Source organism: Perognathus longimembris, chromosome 8 (genome assembly GCF_023159225.1).
Source record: "Perognathus longimembris pacificus isolate PPM17 chromosome 8, ASM2315922v1, whole genome shotgun sequence".
Classification (NCBI taxonomy): Eukaryota; Metazoa; Chordata; class Mammalia; order Rodentia; family Heteromyidae; genus Perognathus; species Perognathus longimembris.
In genome coordinates, this window is record NC_063168.1 from 34,137,041 (window position 1) to 34,159,363 (window position 22,323).

The 22,323-nt window shown below is 39.5% G+C and overlaps 1 protein-coding gene across 3 annotated transcripts in view; it reads left to right on the top strand.

The window, feature by feature from the left end:
• The window catches only part of Usp34 (ubiquitin specific peptidase 34), a 226,835-nt gene that overhangs the window by 79,923 nt on the left and 124,589 nt on the right, over positions 1-22,323 (top strand). For all 3 annotated transcript variants that reach the window (XM_048352847.1, XM_048352848.1, XM_048352849.1), the window contains 5 exons: positions 4,140-4,229; positions 8,488-8,583; positions 13,938-14,020; positions 14,718-14,872; positions 18,048-18,161. In XM_048352847.1, the coding sequence (XP_048208804.1) occupies positions 4,140-4,229; positions 8,488-8,583; positions 13,938-14,020; positions 14,718-14,872; positions 18,048-18,161 (538 nt within the window). The remainder of the gene's footprint in view (positions 1-4,139; positions 4,230-8,487; positions 8,584-13,937; positions 14,021-14,717; positions 14,873-18,047; positions 18,162-22,323) is intronic.

Genomic DNA, 22,323 nt, shown 5'->3' on the forward strand with positions numbered 1-22,323 from the left:
ACTACTATCTCTAATCACCAGAAAACTGGAAGTGGCAATATGCCTCAAAGTGGTAGAGCACTAGTCTGGAACCAGAAACTCAGACACAGCATCCACAACCTGAGTTGAAGCCCCAGGATCAGTGTGCACAAAAAGGGAAATTAGTCTCCTTTAAATCATTACCAATTCTACCATTTAAATAGAAACAATGTAAACACCCCCCACCCCCCCAGTCTCCGGACTTGGACTCAGACTCTGAGCACTGTCCCTGGCTTCTTTTTACTTAAGGCTAGCACTTAAGCCATAGCACCACTTCTGGCTTTTTCTAAATATGTGGTGCTGAGGAATCGAACCCAGGGCTTCATGTATATAAGGCAAGCACTCTATACCACTAGGACATAGTCCTAGCCCCTGTAAATACTTTTTTAATAAAAAGTATATATTGGGGCTGAGAAAAAAATATATATATTTCCCCTCCCCAGAGATGTTATTACATGCACTATTTCATGTCAACTTGTGGTAAATAATGTGTCTTTTTGTTTTTGTCAGCTGTAGGGCTTGTACTCTGGTGGTCCTGGGCTCTGTCCATGAGCTCAAGGCTAGTCCTCTACCACTTTGAGCCACAGCACCATTTCTGGTTTTCTACTGATTAATTGCACATAAGAATCTTAGGACTTTCCTGCCCAGGATGGCTTTGAACTGTGTTCTCAGATGTCAGCCTAGTAGCTAGTATTACAGGCATGAGCCACCAGTGTTCAACAAATACTGTTGTTTGTAGAACAAATTTCTTAATATAGTCAGGATTAGATAAAATTATCCGTACTTGAATTCAACTTTGAAGATCCCCCAGTGAATGTGTCCATTTTACTCAGATAACATATAAAGCTGTATTTGTGTCTTTTTTCTTCCCCAAATGGTGGTACCTGGGCTTGAACTCAAGGCTTTGTTTTTTGTTTATTTTTGTTGTTGTTGTTTGTATGTGCTGATGGGCCTGAGCTCGTCCTGGGCACTGTACCTGAGCTGTTGCTCAAGGATATAGCACTCTAGCACTTTGAGCCACAGTTCACTTCCAGCTTTCTGGTGGCTAATTGGAAATATAAAGAGTCTCAGACTTTCCTGGATATTTTTGCTGGTACTGGGATTTGTCCTCATGACCTCAAATTCTAAGTTGGCCTTTTTGCTCACAACTGGTGTTCTGCAATTTGAGTCATGTCTCTATGTCCTACATTTTGCTAGTCCTATAAACTTTCTATACCTCAAACAGGATTGGTTGTAAGAGAATAGGATTTTCAAGAGTTGCTTTTAAGTTCTGTGTTCTCTCTCTCTCTCTCTCTCTCTCTCTCTGTATGTGTGTGAGAGTAACAGGCTTGAACTTGGGGCTTTGCATACTTGCTCTGCTTTATTGCCCAGGGTAGTGCTCTACCACTTGAGCTTTGCCTTCTGTCTGATGTTTTGCTTGCTAAATGGAATGTACTTTTCTCCCCGTGCCTGACTTCAAACTCATCCTCCAGGTATCAGTCTCATAAGTAGCTAGGGTAATATGAGTAGGACTCTGTCCTTGATCCTCTTTTGCTCAAGGCTAGCACTCTACCACTTGAGCAACAGAACCACTTCTAGCCTTTTTTATTTATGTGGTACTGACTAATTGAACCCTGCACTTCATTGCATGTTAGGCAAGCACTCTACCAGTAAGCCACATTCCTTGCCTTGATTTTTAAATTTTTAAACAAGTATTCAATCAATGTTTACTACAGGCATGAGTTTTTAAAATTTAAAATTGTACATATGAGTTTCAATTCAAATCAGATTATGAATATAATGCATATCTATGTGCATGATCTTGGTCTTGAGGAGCACATTTTACTGGTAAACATGTTAAGGAAATAGTCGTTAATTGATAGTGAATAAAAAGTCACTGTAGGGCTGGGAATATGGCCTAGTGGCAAGGGTGGTTGCCTTGCATACATGAAGCCCTGAGTTCGATTCCCCAGCACCACATATACAGAAAACGGCCAGATGTGGCGCTCTGGCTCAAGTGGCAGAGTGCTATCCTTGAGCAAAGAGAAGCCAGGGACAGTACTCAGGCCCTGAGTCCAAGCCCCAGGACTGACCAAAAAAAAAACCAAAAAAAAAAAACAAGAAAAATGGACCAGGAGTAGTAATACAGATATTTAGATAAAGGTTGATGCAAGTAGATACATTATCAAAGGCTTTGAGGCAGCAAGATTCTTGTATGTTCTGAAGGGATAGCAAAATGGAAGATTGGAAGAAACCTAAATTTTCTTTTTCTTCTTCCTCTTTTTTTGGTCAATTGTGGGACTTGAAATTAGGGCCTGGGCATTGTGCTGCTACTGAGCTCTTTTCCTCAAGGTGTAGAGCTCTACCATTTTGAGTTACAGTGCCACAGACTTTCCTGCGGAGGCTCACTCTGAACCACAATATTCTAAGCTCACCCTCCTGAGTAGCTAGGATTATAGGCAAAGAGCTACTTGTACCCAATGAAAAATAAGTTTTTCACTATCATTAGAGTCAGTTTGCCCAGTCCTTTGTAGTCAAATTTAAATATAGGAGACTCATTCAAAACCTTTCTTAAGATTTTGGTTTTTTATTTTATTGTTTGCCTTCCCACGGGAAGAGCAACTTTCTGTTTTTTTATATTCTTCATACTTTTCTTAAGCTAGTAGGCAGTGGCGGGTACTGACTTAAAACCACATACTAATAGACTGAGTGCCCACTTTTTTCTTTGCCACTCTGGGGTTTGAACTCAGGGTCTGAGCACCGTCCCTGGCTTCTTTTTGCTCAAGGCTAACACTCTTACCACTTGAGCCACAGTGCCACTTCTGGCCTTTTCTGTGTATGTGGTGCTGAGGAATTAAACCAAGGGCTTCATGTATGCTAGGCAAGCACTCTACCACTGGGCCACATTCCCAGTCCATGAGTGCCAACTTTTCTCTTTTAAAAAAACGTATGTGGGCTGGGGATATGGCCTAGTGGCAAGAGTGCTTGCCTCGTATACATGAGGCCCTGTGTTCAATTCCCCAGCACCACATATACAGAAAACGGCCAGAAGTGGTGCTGTGTCTCAAGTGGCAGAGTGCTAGCCTTGAGCAAAAAGAAGCCAGGGACAGTGCTCAGGCCCTGAGTCCAAGGCCCAGGACTGGCCAAAAAAAAAAAAATGTATGGTTTCTGAAAATGTATTGGTTTCTGAAAAGAAAGAAAAAAAATCAAACCAAATTTCTTTGGCTTCTAAGATCATCAGCCAACCTCCTTTTCTGGCATTTATATATACATATCAATATTTTTCTGTTGAGATGTTAGGCACGCTCAGATTTGAAGTTGTTTTTTCCTTGAATTTGGCCTAGGCGCTGTCCCTAAGCAATTCATCTGAAAGCTAGTGCTCTGTCACTTGAGCTACAGAGCCTCTGGTGGTTAATTGGAGATTAGAGTTTTATCATAGAAGTCCTGCCCAGGCTGGCTTTGAATAGTGATCCTAAAATCACAGCCTCCTGAGTAGGTAGAATTACAGGTATGAGCCACCAGCGTATGGCTGGTTTTTAAGGTTTTAAGATGACTTACTTTTCTCCTATTGGTCCCTCAGACTTCATATATGTGTTACACTTAATTATTACCTTGGTTTGAAAGATAGTGATTCTTTTTTTTTTTGCCTTTCCTGGGGCTTGGACTCAAGGCCTGAGCACTGTCCCTGGCTTCCTTTTGCTCAAGGCTAGCACTCTGCCACTTGAGCCACAGCGCCACTTCTGGCCATTTTCTATGTATGTGGTGCTGGGGAATTGAACCCAGGGCTTCATGTATACAAGGCAAGTGCTCTTGCCACTAGACCATATCCCCAGCCCCAAGATAGTGATTCTTGTATACAAATAATATGTGTGGGAAAAGTGGTAAGAATAACTAGGTAAAGGATTAGTTCCATAAAAAAGTACCTTGGCATGCTCTTTCCTTTAGTCATATATGTATCCACAATAAGTTAGATTCTAGGGAAAAGCGAAGGAAGGGATGATGCTGTTCAAGAGAAATGTATGCAATATCTGAGTTGTGAAACCTCTGAATAACACCTTAATAATAAGAAGATTTTTAAAAACTAGGTGGACCTGTTGTTAAAATTATTATATTCCATAAGAATCTGTGTTTTGCTTTTTCAGATCAGTAGTAATTTCCCTTCGTCTTCTTCCAAAACTGTTTGGTACCTTTCAGCAATTTGGGAGCAGTTATGATACCCATTGGATTACAATGTAAGTTTAAAAAAGCATTTTAAGTTTTCTTTTTTTCCAAAACTGAGTTTCATGTGATTTTAAATGTTTATTTTTTTTGTCAATCATGGGGCTTGAACTCCAAATCTGGGTGCTGCCTCTGTACTCTTGCTCAAGACTAGTGCTCTACCACTTTCAGCCATAGCACCACTTCCATTTTCTAGTGATTTAATTGGAGATAAGAGTCTCACAGATTTTCCTGCCCGGGCCAATTGGGTTTTGAACTGTGATTCTCAGATCTCACTCTCCTAGAGCAGCTAGGATTACAGGCATGAGCCGCCAGAATCTAGCTAGTTCTATTTGCCTATCTATCTATTGTGGGGCTTGAACTTTGAGCCTGGATGCTGTCCCTGAGCTCTTCAGCTCTAAGCTAGTGGTCTACCACTTGAGGCATGACGCCACTTTCAGTTTTCTCGTGGTTAATTTTAGATAAGAGTCTCATAAAACTTTCCTGCGGGGCAAGCATCTCAGTCTGCTGAGTAGCTAGGATTGCAGGTGTGAGCCACTGGCACCCAGCACTAAATACTATTTTTTGTTGTTTTTTCTTATTTTTAGGGTTGCCCAGCTAGTCTCAACCTCAGAATCCTCCTATCTTAGCTTCTTTTTTTTATTTTATTTTATTTTATTTTTTTTGGCCAGTCGTGGGCCTTGGACTCAGGGCCTGAGCACTGTCCCTGGCTTCTTCCCGCTCAAGGCTAGCACTCTGCCACTTGAGCCACAGCGCCGCTTCTGGCCGTTTTCTGTATATGTGGTGCTGGGGAATCGAACCTAGGGCCTCGTGTATCCGAGGCAGGCACTCTTGCCACTAGGCTATATCCCCAGCCCCTATCTTAGCTTCTTGAGTGCTGGGATTGTAGGAATGCACCAACCACTATACACTCACCTAAACATGCCCTTATATTTCTCTGTCATTTAGTTCTGTGAACATTCCTTTCAGTAGAAACACCTTGAGGGTTTTTTTGTTTTAAGTGTAAGGATAAAACTAGCAATTACTACTGTGGATTTTAGAGACATTTTTTATTGTATGTGAGTACAACAGAAGCCTCCTTAAGGGCTGGGGATATGGCCTAGTGGCAAGAGTGCCTGCCTCATATACATGAGGCCCTGGGTTCGATTCCCCAGCACCACATATACAGAAAATGGCCAGAAGTGGCGCTGTGGCTCAAGTGGCAGAGTGCTAGCCTTGAGCAAAAAGAAGCCAGGGACAGTGCTCAGGCCCTGAGTCCAAGGCCCAGGACTGGCCAAAAAAAAAAGCCTCCTTAATAAGATCCATAATAAACACTTCATACTTTTCATTTTTCTCAACGGAAGGAATTGGTTCTAGAATAACATTAGGTTAATAATGTTGGCAGTATTCTTTTTTTTTTTGAAAAGTAATTTTTTTATTTTATTAAATAAATTTTGTTGACAAGGTGTTGTGCAAAAGGGGTACAGTTACATAATAAGGCAGTGAGTACATTTCTTTCCTTTTTCTTTCCCTTCCCTAGATCTGGTAGGCATATACACAATATTCAGTGTACCGAGATCATATACAGTAACCACGTAGGGTGGCAGTATTCTTATTTTTTCTTTTTTTAAATTAATAATTACTTATTTAAATTAATAATTACTTACTTATTATTAAAGTGATGTACATAGGAGTTACAGTTATATATGTTAGACCATGAGTACACTTCTTGTACTCTTTGTTATCTTCTCCCTCATCCCCCCTCCCCTTTCCCTCTTCCCCCATGAATTGTTCAGTTGGTTTACACCAAGTGGTTTTGCAAGTGTTGCTTTTGGAGTCGTTTGTCTTTTTTATCCTGTGTCTCTCTATTTCGATATTCCCTTTCACTTCCCTTGTTCTAATACCAGTATATACAGTACTTAGGGTACTCAGATGAGATACAGTGATAGCGCGGGTAGAACCACAGGAAGGGGATACAAGAGGATCATCAACAAAAGAGGCTACAGTTTCACATGGCATATTGAAAGTAATTACAGCAGTGATATAACACTCGTTTCCATAACATGGAGTTCATTTCACTTAGCATCATCTTATGCATTCATAAGGGCATAGCTATTAGGCACTGTGATCCTCTTGTTGGCAATATTCTTTTTCCTTTATATTTACAGAAAATTTATGATTAATGAATGTTAAAGAATTCTTACAAAGGCACTGCTATGGTTAACTATCATGAATAATAACAAAAAGTGTGTGTGTGTGTGTTTTAGCTCCTTTTCTTAGTCTTTTTGGTACTGGGGATCAAACCCAGGATATTACACTTAATAGGCAAGTGCTTTGCTACTGTGCTATAAACCCAGCTACAATTTTTGTTTTCTTTTTTTTTCCAGTCCAGGGGCTTGAACGCAGGGGCTGGGCATGTCCCTGAACTTTATGCTTAAAGCTAATACTCTACCACTTGATCCTCAGCGGCATCTGTTTATGTGGTTGTTTATGTGGTACTGAGAATCAAACCCAGAATTTCCTGCATGCTATTATGCAAGCACTCTATCACTAAGCCACATTCCCAGCTCCAAATACCTTTTTTACTTTAAATTTGCTAGGCATAATAATACTGTAAACTCTCTCCAGTAGCCTATATTTTAAAATAAGAACTTTTCATCACTGACTTTTATCAAGTCTATAGCAGCACACTTTAAGATGTCAGGTTACTTGACTGAAGCTCTGGCAAGTGTTTTTCAGCTGTATTTAAACCTAAGTCTTACTGAATGTATCTTTTCTGTCTTTCATTGATGGGCCAGAAAAGTGTCACCTATGCTGAGAATACAGCTATAGTGAATTGATTAATAATTTACACTAACACTTTGGGAAATTTCTCACTTGTTCATAGATTTATAGCAGATATATTAACTGCTGTTTGACACACATTTTGTTAATCATGGAAGTTACAGACCCTGGTATCTTTGGATGTTTGTATGATTACTTTTATTCTAATGGTCTAGATTAATGAAACATATATCCTGGGCATTTCTTTGATTTTAAAAACAGTTTACCTTGTCACCTGGGCACAGTGGCTCATGCTTGTAATCTCAGTACAATTCTGCTGGTGGCAGCAGAATCATGGGCTGAAGACGAGCCTCTGGGTCACTTAAGACCTTAGCTCCAAAAATTTTAAATAAGAGAAGGTATTATTAATAAGTAGTTGAGAAATTTAAGATTTAGCCAATAAACTCTTATCATATGCTTTTTATATGCCAGGTATAGTGTTAAAATCTGTGATACGACAACTTAGGCTTGTAGATTGTTTTTGTGGAATGGTATATTATTTTTAGTATTAATGCAGTAGCAAACCTTTTGAAACATTTTATCCTTTTCATATGTATTGATAATTTTGAGTTTAAAATATAATTTGAATTCATAAAGATTAAGAAATATTGGTTAATGTCTTCACTATTCACATATAAATAATGATTGCCAGAAAAATTTTATACTTGAATTTTGTTTTTGTTGCTTTTTTTTTTTTTAGCCAGCCCTGTGGCTTGAACTCTCACGGCTTAAACATTGTCCCTGGCTTCTTTTTGCTCAAGGCTAGCACTCTACCACTTGAGCCACAGCGCCACTTCTGTTTATTTCTGTTTATGTGGTACTTAGGAATCAAACCCAGGGCTTCATGCTTGCTAGGCAAGCACTCTACCACTAAGTCACATTCCCAGCCCTATACTTGAAATTTTTATACTTTTTTCTGTACAAGAATATGTTTTGATCTCTCGCCTGTCCTTTTTTTTTTTAAATTAGTTGTTGGGGCTTGAATTCAGGATTTAGGCACTAATCCTTGAGCTTTTGTGTGCAAAGCTAGTGCTCTACTACTTTTTTTTTTTTTTTTTTTTTTTTTTTTGCCAGTCCTGGGCCTTGGACTCAGGGCCTGAGCACTGTCCCTGGCTTCTTTTTGCTCAAGGCTAGCACTCTGCCACTTGAGTCACAGCACCACTTCTGGCCATTTTCTGTATATGTGGTGCTGGGGAATCGAACCCAGGGCTTGATGTATATGAGGCAAGCACTCTTGCCACTAGGCTATATCCCCAGCCCCGTGCCCTACTACTTTGAACAACGGCTCCACTTCCAATTTTCTGGTGGTTAATTGCAGAAAAGAGTCTCATGGACTTCTCTGCCTGGGCTAGCTTTGAATCAGGATCCTCAGATTAGCCAATCCTCTGATTAGCTAGGATTACAGGCATGAGCTACCTACACCTAGCACCTCTGTCCTTTTTAAAATTCTTTTTTCTTTAATTGGTTCAGGTGGGCCGAGAAAGAACTGAACATGATGAAGCTTTTCTTTGATAACCTGGTATACTACATTCAAGCTGTAAGAGAAGGAAGACAAAAACATGCACTGTAAGTACCTCTCACGTAGGTTAAATGAGATTGACTTTTCTCTGATAGTGTAATTTTGAGGGAGCCAGTTTTGGAAAATTTTGCACATATTGGATAGTTATAAGGTTTTGAGTTATGGAGTACCTTTGACTCTATGTAAGGAAAAGATCAGAGTTAGGCTGACTGCCCCTTTCAGAATTTGAGAAATTCAGTGGGAAATCTGTGCTCATCTTAGCTCCTCAGGAGGCTGAGATCTGAGAGGATCCTGATTTGAAGCCAGCCAGGGCAAGAAAATCCACAAGTCTCTTTTGTCTCTAGCAGACCTGTGGCCCAAGTTGGTATAGTGGTAACCTTGAGCAAAAAAGCTGAAGGATAGCTCCCAGTCCTAGATTTCAAGCCTCAGTACTGACATACACACTATAAATGGTTAGTAATTCTATCTTAACTTGACTTTTGATCTAGAACTCATGATTGGTTACTCTCATTGACTTAAGGTGCTCAGAGACATGTTGGAACTACAATATACTGATTTAGTGCATGATTCATTGGATTGCTAAAGTAATTCAAATGCAAACCTGATTCTTACTTTTCTCCTATGATCATCCCCAAAAATTTTCAATGACTTTCCAGGTCAAAGCATACTAAACACTCCTTTCTGACATTCTGACTGGCCACAATCTGGCCTTTGTCTACTTTTTCAGACCCATCTTATCTCCATACTAAATACAATTACCTCTTAAACTTCTAGTTCTTTATAAATGGCTATAAACGGTTCACAGAGAATTATGTGAACTCATTTGCTTAACAGACTCTTATAAAACCCTGTATCAGTCATTAAATTTCTCATAAATTATGAATGTTAGTTTTCTATCAGCTACATTCTTTATGATCTTTAGGGAAATGCTATTGATATTTATTTGTTCAAGGGATATAATATTACCAGTTACATAAGTCATATAATGAGTACATTTCTTTTGGACAGTGTCACCCCTTCCCTCACTCCTAGTTTTCCTCTCTGGTACCCACCTACAAGTTGTATAGTTCATTTTCTCCAAAGTTATCTAGTGAGTACATTTCACCATAGTATCTAACGAGTACCACTGCTGCATTTTGTTCACCCCTCCCAAAGACAGATAAACCAACAAGACAAAAAGAAAAGAAACAGCAACAAAGGAAAAAACTTGCATCTGGATCCTGGTGGCTCACACCTGTAATCTAGCTCCTCAGGAGACTGAGATCTGAGGATTGTGGTTCAAGCCCTGACAAGAAAATCCACCAGACTCTAATCTCCCTTAGTTACCAGAAAACCAGAAGTGGTGCAGTGGCTCCAAGTGGTAGAACACTAGTTTTGAGCAAAAGAGCTTAGGACCAGTGCCCAGGCCCCAAGTTCAAGCCCCATGACTGACAAAAGCAAATACCACCACCATCAACAACAAAAACCCTGTTGTTTCAATTTCTGTGTTTTGGTTTTTTTTTAATTAAATTTAAAAAATTTACTTTTGTTGGGCTGGGAGTGTGGCTTAGGGGTAGAATGCTTGCCCAGCGTGCATGAAGCTGGGTTTGATTCCTCAGCATTACACAAACAGAAAAAGCCGCAAGTGGTGCTATCGCTCAAGTGGTGGAGTGCTAGCCTTGAGCAAAAAGAAACCAGGGCCAGTGCTTAGGCCTTGAGTTCAAGCCCCAGGACTGGCAAAAATAATAATAATTTTGTTGTGAAGGGGATGTACAGAGAGGTTATTACAGTTGCATGCATAACGTAGTGAGTACATCTCATACTCGTTACTTCATTTTGATATTATTTTATACGTCAGAGGCATGACATAGGCATTGTACCTTTGTGTTTCTTTCCTAAGAGTATCCTCCTTTCCTCACCGTATGTGTCTAGTGTCATATGTAATTTACTATGTCTCAGTGTATTTTTAGACTGTTTCTACATATGAGAGAAAGCATGCTTCATTTGTCCCTCTGTGCCAGAGCCAGCCGGCAGCGAAAGGGAATCCTGATTGAGGGGGCGAGGATTACCGAAAAAAAAAGATACAAGACAAGAGAAAAAAGACAAGAGACAAAAGATGGGGTCCAGGAGGTCTGCAGCTCAAGACTGCAGCCATGTTTATTCTTAACTTCCAGCTTATATGCAGTTTGAAAACCAGGAAATAGCATAGGGTTACTAAAATTCAAGAACACAAAAAGGCTTGGAGTTGGCAATATTCCATGGCAGCTAAGACAGGATGAGGTTGGTTAACATAAGAATGGACTCCTTACATATACACAATGGAATTTTATGCCTCTATCAGAAAGAACCCATTTGTAAGAAAATGGAAGGACTTGGAAAAAATTATACTAAGTGAAGTGAGCCAGACCCAAAGAAACATGGACTCTATGGTCTCCCTTATTGGGAATAATTAGTACAGGTTTAGGCAAGTCATAGCAGAGGATCACAAGAGCCCAATAGCTATACCCTTATGAACACATAAGATGATGCTTAGTGAAATGAACTCCATGTTATGGAAACGATTGTTATATCACAGTTGTAACTACTTTCAAAGTCCCATGTGTATCTGTAGCTTCTATTATTGATGATGTTCTTGTATCACCTTCCTGTGGTTGTACCTACACTATCTCTGTAATCTTATCTGAGTATATTGGAAACCGTGTATAGAACTAGGTATTAGAACTAGGAAATTGAAAGGGAATACCAAAATCGAGAGACACAGGGTAAAAAAAGACAAACAACTACAAAAGCAATACTTGCAAAACTGTTTGGTGTAAGTGAACTGAACACCCCATGGGGGGAGAAAGAAACGGGGAGGAGAGAGGGGGGTATGAGGGACTAGGTAACAGTACAAGAAATGTATCCAATGCCTAACGTATGAAACTGTAACCTCTCTGTACATAAGTTTGATAATAAAAATTTGAAAAAAAAAAAAAAAAGAAGACTCCTGTGGACATAGTAAAGCATTTCCAATTAGTCCTGTCTTTCCAGTAATCCATGCCCTTGCACGTCCTTGAGAACACAGAGGTCAGGAAGAAGTTTGCTGCCGGCTTGGCTCCCAACACCTCTGAGCTTGGCTTACCCTCACCTAATATGATTTGTTCAGGTCCATTCATTTCCCTGTGAATGACAAAATGTTATTCTTTCTAATGGCTGTAAATAAAATTCCACTCTATATAGATACATCTATTGTTGTGCATCTGGGCTGTTTCCATAGCTGGACTATTGTGAATATTGCAGTAATAAACATGGATGTTAGTGTCTTTACATTGTCCTGGCTTGTGATATATTCAGTAAATGCCAGAAGTTGTGCATTGGTTATTTGTGAGATAGTTTTCTTGTTTAGGCCAAAGCCTGGACTGTTGAAACACCTATTTAGCTTCCCAGCATAGCTAGGATGACAGGAAGGAATCCTGCAGACTTGAATGTCCCACCTGGCCTGGATCTCCTCCCCACCTTTGCCTCTTGCTAACTGGAATGAGCAATAGGTGACACAGCCAACAGCTGTTGTGAGTAGAATCTTGTGAAATAAAACTTGGGTTAGTCTGGAACTATGATCCTCCTTGTTTTAGCCTCTCAACTAGTTGAGATTATAAGGATGAGTCACTGGTCCTGACTGAGATGTGATCCTTTAAATTCCTATTTTATTTATGTCTTATTAAAAACAAATTTCTTTTGCTGGTTGTGGGATTTGAGCTCAGCCTGGGAGCAGTCCCTGAGCTCTTTTGCTCAGTACTTGTGTTCTTCCACTCTGAGCTGCAGTGCCATATCTGGTTTTCTGGTGGTTCATTGGAGTCTCATGGATTTTCCTGTCCGGGCTGGTTGGGGCTGGCTTTGAACCATGATCCTCAGATCTCAGCCTCTTGAGTAGCTAGGTTTACAGATGTGAACAACCGGTGCCTGGCAAGGACTCTATTTTTTAATCCAAATTTATGTTTTCATTATTTCATTCTTTTTTTAGTAATCTTCTAAAAAATTTTAAATATTACTTTCTTTTTCCTCCCTTGCCTTACTCTTTTCTTTTTCCTTTCCTCTGTTATTCCCTACTTCCCTTCCTCACCTCTATCTCCCTTTCCTCCTCTTCCCTATTCCTTTTTTCTTTATTTTTATTTTTTGGTATGTTATAATTCTTGAACTCAGGGCCTGGGTGCTGTCCCGAGAGCCTTTTCACTCACTTTCAGCCACAGCTCCATTTCCGGTTTGGGGTTTTTTTTTGGTAGTTAAGTGGAGTTAAGAGTCTCACACTTGCCTACTTGCACTTGCTTCGAACCATGATCCTTAGATCTCAGCCTTCTGAGTATTTAGGATTACAGGTGCTGGACATAAGCACCTGGCTTCCTGCTCCTTTCTTTTCTCCCGTCCTTTCCCTCTTCCTTCCTCTCCTTCTTTCTAACCCTCCTTCCCTTTTCCCCTCTTTTTGATGTAATACTGGAAATTGAATTCAGGATCTTGTACTGTCTAAGCAAGTATTTTACCATATGAGCTATGCCTTCAACCTGCTATGTACTTATTACTTAAGTTGAAAGTGTTTTGTTACATGGTATTGCGATATGTCTAATCTTTTTTTTTTTGGGGGGGGGGGGGTTAGTCGTGGAGCCTGAACTCAGAACCTGATGCTATCCCTGATAGCACCCTACCACTTTGAGCCACAGCATCACTTTAGTTTTCTGATGGTTAATTGGAGATAAAAGTCTCACAGACTTTCCTGCTGCAGCTGGAACCCTGGCTGGAACTCTACCACTAGGCCACACTCCCAGCCCTAGTAATTATTATTATTATTAATTTTTTTTTTTTTTGCCAGTCCTGGGGCTTGGACTCAGGGCCTGAGCACTGTCCCTGGCTTCCTTTTGCTCAAGGCTAGCACTCTGCCACATGAGCCATGGCGCCACTTCTGGCCATTTTCTGTATATGTGGTGCTGGGGAATCGAACCCAGGGCCTCATGTATATGAGGCAGGCACTCTTGCCACTAGGCCATATCCCCAGCTCCCTAGTAATTATTTTAATTACATAGCTTTGGTTATACAAAAAATTATTCACAAAGCTTTAAATGGGGCTGGGAGTGTTGCCCAGTGGTAGAGTGCTTGCCTAGCATACACGAAGCCCCAGGTTCAATTCCTCTATACCCAATACATAGAAAAAGCTGGAAGTGGCTCAAGTGGTTGAGCACTAACCTTGAGCAAATGAAACTCAAGGACAATGCCCAGGAGCTGAGTTCAAACCCCAAGACAGGGCTGGGGGCGGGGGGGGGGTGACACGGGACGACGACGATGACTAGTACTTATGAATTCTTAGGGATTTTTGATTTTGACTTTTGTTATGTTAGGATTTATATATATATCTGAAAAGAAAATGAGTCATATAATCTAATGATGTTTTTTATAGGTACAGTCATAGTGCTGAAGTTCAAGTTAGACTTCAATTCCTGACTTGTGTATTTTCGACCCTGGGATCACCTGATCATTTCAGTAAGATTTTTAATCCATTTAAAAAGATATATATCTTTTGATATGTGTGTAAATACCAAAGTGAACACCCTCCATAACTAATGTTAAATTTAAGTAAATACTAGACAGTTATAGTTGAAATTTGTATTGACATCTTAAATGTATTCACAGTTTGTATAAGATCTTTCATAGTATTTTTCAAATCTTTGTGGCCTATTTTTGTTTATCTCATGTTCAGAGAATTGCCTTTGCATATTTTATTCTCTATATACATTAAACAGAACTACTTAAAATTTGGAGTTTAGTCATTTTATTATAATATTGCCTTCATATTTTAGAGAGAATTATTATTTTAGACCTACTGACTCTTGTAGAATACTTCATAGGGTTGCATGTTTTTAGGTGACTTACATGTATTTTTCAGTTGCATTTACATCTTGTAAGCATATATAAGTGAAATTTCTTACGAAGTTCTTTTTGAAAAATGCCATCAGTTATTTTCTTTTTATTTCTGGCTGTTGGTCTAATAATATGTTGAATTAGAACCAAAATATTGTATGTGTCCTGATTCAAAGTTTCTCAGAAAAGAAGGCAGAGGAACTTTTACTGAGAGTAATGTACCATAATTTTTATATAAATGAAATACCTATGTATAATATACACTAAGAGGATATTGTAACTTTTTTATAGTTACTATGTATAACATTTATGTTTTTAGGATTAAGTTTAGAACAAGTTGACATTTTATGGCATTGTTTAGTGGAAGATTCTGAGTGTTATGATGATGCACTTCATTGGTTTTTAAATCAAGTTCGAAGTAAAGATCAACATGCTATGGGAATGGAAACCTACAAACATCTCTTCTTGGAGAAGGTAACTTTATTTCCTGCCTGCTTTATTCTTTATAATATTTTCCTGTTTTCTTTTCATATGTTGATATATGAACTGTGTATTTATTTTCCCTCTTTTTATTGCCAGTAGTAGAGCTTGAACTCAGGACCTAGTACACTGTCCCTGAGCTCTTTTGCTCAAGGCTAGCTCTGTACAACTTGAGCCATACCTCTACTTCCAACTTCTGGTCTGGACTGTCTTAGAACCACAACCCTCGGGTTACAATCCCCTAGGGTTATAGACATGAGCCACCTGCACTGGGCTTCTCTCTCTCTCTCTCTCTCTCTCTCTCTCTCTCTCTCTCTCTCTCTCTCTTCCCTCTCTCTCTCCCTCTCGCTTTCCCTCTCTCACCCCTCTTCCCTCTTCCCCCCCCCTCTCTCTTTCTCTCTCTCTCTCTCTCTCTGACTTGAACTCGGGGCCTGAGCTCTGTGCTCTTTAGCTCAAGGCTAACCACTTGAGCCACAGAGCCACTTCCATTTTTCTGGTGGATAATTGGAGAGAAGAGTCTCAAAGAGTTTCTTGCCTGGATTGGCTTTGGTCTGGGATCCTCAACCTCCTGAATATCTAGGATTACAGGTGTGAGCCACCTGCACTGGGCTAATTTTTTCTTTTTCAATGTACTTTTTATAATAGTAGATACATTTAGGCTAGAAATAAGAACTAGTAGTAGAATGCCTGCCTAGTAATCCCAGCATTCTGAATTCAAATGCTTATACTTCCTATAAAAAGACCAGTCACCTAGTTTTTAGCAATTTTTATATAAATTTTTGCTGCTCGGATTTCAGTACTGTTTTTTATTTTGTATTTTAACTAAATGGATATTTTGTTTATTTCTATATGTCTGATTTTTTCCGCCCAGTCCTGGGGCTTGAACTAGGCCTGGGTACTGTCCCTTGGGCTCCTTTTGCTCAAGGCTGGCACTATGACTTGAGTCACAGTGGCACGTCAAGCCTTTTATGTGATTAATTGGAGATGAGAGTCTCACAAACTTTCTTGCCAGGGCTGGCTTTGAATGGCAATGCTTTGATCTCAGCCACTCGAGTAGCTAGGATTACAGACAGGGCTGAGCCACCAGCACCTGGTCATATGTTTCAGTCTTTAGTAAAGTACCTTAATGATAGAGTAATATGTAAGGCCTGCACTAGCAAATTTTGGTTCTTTGAGTAAGTACATATGTTTGTCTGTCTGTCTGTATTTATTTTTGCCAGTCCTGGGGCTTGAACTCAGGGCCTGGTCATTGTCCCTGAGCTTCTTTTGCTCAAGGCTAGCACTCCTCTCTTACCACTTGAGCCCCAGCACCACTTCTGGCCATTTCTGTTTATGTGGTACTAAGGAATTGAACCCAGGGCTTCATGCGTGCTAGGCAAGCACTCTACCACCAAGCCATATTTTCAGCCCTGAGTATTTAGTTTTTAAAATCATGAATTTCATTGTCCACTTTTTATTGAAGGTATCTAAGCCAAAAGTAGAAAACCTGAATTTTTTGTGACTTTTCCTTAGTTAAGTGTTATAATTCTGTTAAATTTCAGAGTAAATACAAATCAGTTCTTAGATTTGATATGAAAGATTTTCCAGTTCTATAGACACCATGGTTACTTCAAGTGGTAGTGTTCATAATGGAATCATTCCCATGTTTGTTTTCAGGGAAGGATATACTAGGCCTTGTACTGAGGGCTTTAAGCTTGCTAGTCAACAGCTCTATTACTTGAACCCTGCTTTTAGCCTCCTCTCTTGTATTTGTTTTGTTATTATTTTTATTTCTATTAGTTACTTTTTCAGATAGATCTTGTGTTTTTTATCTGGGGTCAACATCAGTCTTTTATCTGTCTTCCAGTAGCCGGGACCAAAGTTGTATAGCAGTAGGCAGGCCCATCTTGTTGGGTAAGGCAGTGAATTGCTATCTCTTTGATCCCAGGTTCCCTTCAAAGTGATTTTTATCAGTCTCTAGCTCCCAAGTAATTGTAATTACATCCTTGTGCTACTGTGCCTGGCAGGCTCTCTGTCCTCTGCTTCCTCTTGAGTTTATGAAGGCTGTTACAATTCATTAGATTATCTGTGTGGTAGAATATATACATGTGAGTTTTAGAATGTATTCTTGAAACCTCTTATTAGCTCCAAGGTCAAGTTACAAATAAAACTAAAATCATCTTAAATTTCAAGTCCTTAGTAGAACACAATAGTATACTTAACTGCATATTTTGTGATTATTTATAGTCATTAGTAGTAGTTGACAGAAGATTTTGTTCACTTTTTTCATGTGTGTACAAGTCTTTGGGTTGAAAGTCAGGGCCCAGGCCTTGTCCCTGAATTTTTACTCAAGGCTAGCGCTCTTATCCCTTGAGGCATGGCTCCATTCTGGCTATTTGGTGGTTAATTGAAGATAAGAGTATCACACTTTCCTGCCTGAGCTGGCTTCAAACTACAATCCTCAGATCTCATCCTCTAAGTACCTAGAATTACAGATGTGAACCACCAGGTACACCACTGTTCTCTCTCTCTCTCTCTCTCTCTCTCTCTCTCTCTCTCTCTCTCTCTCTCTCTCTCTCTCTCTCTCTCTCTCTCTCTTTTTCTTTCTCTCTTTCTTTCTCTTTCTTTCTTTCTTTCTTTCTTTCTTTCTTTCTTTCTTTCTTTCTTTCTTTCTTTCTTTCTTTCAGTCCTGGGGCTTGAACTCACGGCCTGAGCACCGTCTTTTACTCAAGGCTAGCATTCTACCTCAAGCTACAGCGCCACTTCTGGCTTTTTCTACATGTGGTGTTGAGAAATTGAACCAAGGGTTTCACATGTATGAGGCAAGCACTCTACCACTAGGCCATATTCCCAGTCCTGACTGGTCACTTTTTTTTAATTGGGTTTGTATATCTTGAAAACAGATGCGGAACACTTGAGTCCACCTTGCCTCACCTTGCCCATTGTTGTATGTATGTCCCAACCACAGATTTAATTCATGGACTTCAATTCCTTCCTCTGAAAAACAAGAATGACTATGACAATATATATAAATGCTTAATAGAATGCCACAAAGTAAAAGTTGAATAAATCTGAGTTGGTATTGTTCCTTCTATAATGTTTTCAACATAATTAAATTTGTCAACTTGTAACTAATAAAATATGTTAACTTAATTATCAACTAAACTTTCATTAATATTTTTCCCCTAAGATGCCCCAGCTAAAACCTGAAACGATTAGCATGACTGGATTAAACCTGTTTCAACATTTGTGTAACTTGGCTAGATTGGCTACCAGTGCCTATGATGGTGGTTCAAACTCTGAGGTATGACTTTATACTTAATATTTTATGATGTCATTGTGGAATTTTTAAGTTAGACTACCAAATTACATTTCTACTAAGCTTTTAATTTACTATCAAATTAATTTTATTCTAAGTTTTGTAAAGCTTTTTGTCCTTCCTGCCTGCCTGCCTGCCCGCCTTCCCGCCTTCCCACTTGCCCGCCTGCCCACCTGCCCACCTGCCCGCCTGCACTCCTGGGGCTTGAACTCAGGGTCTGAGCGCTGTCCCTGACTTCCTCTTGCTCAAGGCTAGCACTCTTAACACTTGAGCTACTGCACCACTTCAGGCCTTTTGTGTTCATGTGGTGCTGAGGAATGGAACCCAGGGTTTCATGCATGTTAGGCAAGCATTCAGCTGCTAAGCCACATTGCCAGCCTCTTTTGGTTTTTAATAATAACATATAAAGCAGATTTGGTGATTGTTTTCAGTGCTTAAAAAATGACTGCTTATACTTAATGAAAACTTGTCATGTTCTTGATATATAGAAAAAGGGTCATGAGGTTATTCTTTGAGTTTTCTATAAGTTTTTGGACAATATAATCAAGTATTTTATGTGATGGATGATTTGTTTGTGTTGAGTCTAAATGTTTTTTGTCTTGTAAATTTCTTTTGTTCTAGGCAAGGTTTTAGTCTTGTAACTGTGAGGCGTGATGTTCCAGTAGTCTTATTTTAGGTTTAGGATTATTCTACTTTTCTAATTTATCTAATAGATACTGTTGAGTGCATTGTTCTCACTCTTCTAACACTAATTGTTACTTTCAAGATTACCTTATTGTAATTCTATTTAGTTGCTTTAATTTTTATTTTGTCCTTCCATATTTTCATTAGAAATTTGTGTTGTGTTAGGAGGAAAAAGATATAAAGGTAATGTTATTATTCTATATGGTACCTGGTATGCTTTTTTTTGTTTGTTTGTTTGTTTGCTTGTTTTTTTGGCCAGTCCTAGGCCGTGAACTCAGGGCCTGAGCACTGTCCCTGGCTTCTTTTTTGCTCAAGGCTAGCACTCTGCCACTTGAGCCACAGCTCAAGCTACTTCTGGCCATTTTCTGTATATGTGGTGCTGGGGAATCGAACTCAGGGCCTCATGTATACGAGGCAAGCACTCTTGCCACTAGGCCATACGCCCAGCCCCCTGGTATGCTTTTTGAGCATCTTTTTCCTTTATTTTTTGTTCAAATAGTGATGGTAGGCTTGTTTTGTTTTTGTTTCTTTTTCCTAGTACCTCTTCAGTATCGCTATAAGTTTCACTGTGATAGTTTGAGGCAACTATACTAATGTGATTTGCCTAAGAGGTAGTACCACATTTTTATGACATAAAAAGCTGTAAAATCACCTGTTAAGAGGTTATCTTTCTTTACTCTTGCTTATCTTTTTTGTTGTTGCCAGTCCTGGAGTTTGAACTCAGGACCTGAGCACTGTCCCTGGCTTCCTTTTTGCTCAAGGCTAGCACTCTGCCACTTGAGCCACAGCGCCACTTCTGGCTGTTTTCTAGATATGTGGTGCTGGAGATTCGAACCCAGGGCTTCATGTATACAAGTCGAGCTCTCTTGCCACTAGGCCATATTCCCAGCCCCTTGAGAGCTTTTTATCCTTACTTTTTGTGTAATTGATATGGAAACCACTTGTTTTGTCTTATAGTTAACATCACAATTTATTTTATTTATTAATTAAACAAAATTTTTTTGACAAGGTGTTGTGCAAAAAGGGTACTATTACATAGTAGGGCAGTGTGTACATTTCTTGTGATATCTTACACCCTGTTTTTCTTTCCCTTCCCTAGGTCAGGTAGACATATATACAATACACAATGTACCAAGAACATATACAGTAGCCACGTGACCTACGCCAAAGAAAATTCGCCTAGGGCTTTAAATGTAATGTCGACAATTAATTATGTCGACAGTAGTCTTATATAAACGTACATACATAGCTTTTGAGCTATTGTATTCCACTGAGATGTCAATTTTTGACCTTTATATGTTGAGTAGTTGTTTGGTTTTAGTTACATAATGTTGGGTCGCTGCCCCAATCCTGTGGGAAATACTATTTGACAAGCATTTTTGGTTTCACAGACCTGGTCTCTACTGTCTCTCTGTCACCCCATCTTAACAGTCATATATCAGGGAGATCATGCCCCTTTGTTTTCTGTGTTCTAGGCTTGTCTCACTCAACATTATTTGTTCAAGTTCTGACCGTTTCCCTGCGAATAACACTATTTCACCATTCCTAATCGCTATGTAGTATTCCATTGTGTATAGGTACCATATTTTTTGGATCCATTCATCTGTGGAGGGGCATCTGGGTTGATTCCATATTTTGGCTATTGTGAATGGTGCAGCGATAAACATGGAAGTGCAAATGTCTTTTTGATATCTTGGGACCTGCTGTTCATGATAGATGCCTAGGAGTGGTATGGCTGGGTCATAGGGTAGGTCTATATTGAGCTTTTTGAGAAACCTCCATACTGTTCTCCAAAGTGGTTGTACTAATTTACACTCCCACCAACAATGGAGAAGGGTTCCTCTTTCCCCACACCCCCTCCAGCATTTGTTGTTGCCTGAGTTCAGAGTATAGGCCATTCTAACTGGGGTGAAGTGGTATTTCAGGGTTGTTTTTATTTGTATTTCCTTTACTACCAGGGATGTTGAACATTTCCTCATATGTTTCTTTGCCATTTTTATGTCTTCTCTTGTGAAGTCTCTCTTTAGCTCCTTTGCCCATTTCCTAATTGGTTTATTGGGCTTGGAGGGGCTTAGTTTTTTTTAGTTCTGTGTAGATGACAGATATTAGGCCTTTGTCTGTTGCTGTGCTGGTAAAGATCCTTTCCCATATGGTTGGCTGTCTTTCTATTTTGGTGGCTATGTCCTTAGCTGTGCAGAAACTTTTTATTTAGTAGTAATCCCATTTGTTGAGTCTTTCCCCTATTTGTTGTGCCCCTGGGACTGTATTCAGGAAGTTCCTTTCTGTGCCTATAAGTTGTAGCGTTTTTCCTACTCTGTCCTTCAGTAGTTTCAAGGATTCAGGTATGATATTAAGGTCCTTGATCCATTTTGAGTTGATCTTGGTGCATGGTGATAGGCTTGGGTCTACTTTGAGTTTTCTGCATATGGCTGCCCAGTTCTCCCAGCACCAGTAGTTGAAGAGTCTTTAGCTCCTTTGTCGAATATCAGCTGACTGTAAGAGTGTGGTTTTATTTCTGGATCTTCAATTCTGATCCATTGGTCTTCCGGTCTGTTTTTATACCAATACCAGGCTGTTTTTTGTTATGATGGCCCTATAGTAGAGCTTGAAGTCTGGTATTGTGATACCTCTTGCACTGCTTTTTTTGCCTAGAATTGCTTTGGCTATTCTAGGTCTTTTGCTGTTCCATATGAATTTATGGGTTCCTTTCTCTATTTCAGTGAAGAATGTGACTGGGATTTTGATAGGGATTGCATTGAATTTGTATAACAATTTGGGCAATATGGCCATTTTCACTATATTGATTCTGCCTATCCATGAGCATGGGAGGTCTTTCCATCTCCTTGTGTCTTCTTTGATTTCCCTTATTAGATTTTTATAGTTCTCATTAAATAGGTCCGTCACGTCCTTGGTTAGATTGATCCCTAGGTACTTTTTTTTTCTTTTTTTTTTGGCTACTGTAAATGGAATTGTTTCCATAATTTCCTTTTCTGCTTGTACATTGCTGGTGTACAGAAAAGCTGCTGACTTTTGTGGATTGATTTTGTATCCTGCTACTTTGCCAAAATGGTTTATTAGGTGTAGGAGTTTGGGTACTGAGTTTTTTGGGTCCTTCAGATACAAGATCATGTCGTCTGCGAATAGGGATAGCTTGATTTCTTCCTTGCCGATGTGGATCCATTTGATGTCCTCCTCTTGCCTTATTGCTATGGCTAGGGATTCCAGCACTATGTTGAAAAGAAGTGGGGAGAGTGGGCATCCTTGTCTTGTTCCTGAGTTTAGGGGAAATGATTTTAGTTTCTCCCCATTTAATATGATGTTAGCAGTTGGTCTGTTGTATATGGCCTTTATTGTTTTGAGGAATGTTCCATGTATTCCTGTTCTCTCCAGAGCTTTTATTAAGTATGGATGTTGTTTTTTGTCAAAGGCTTTTTGGGCATCGACTGAGATAACAATGTGATTC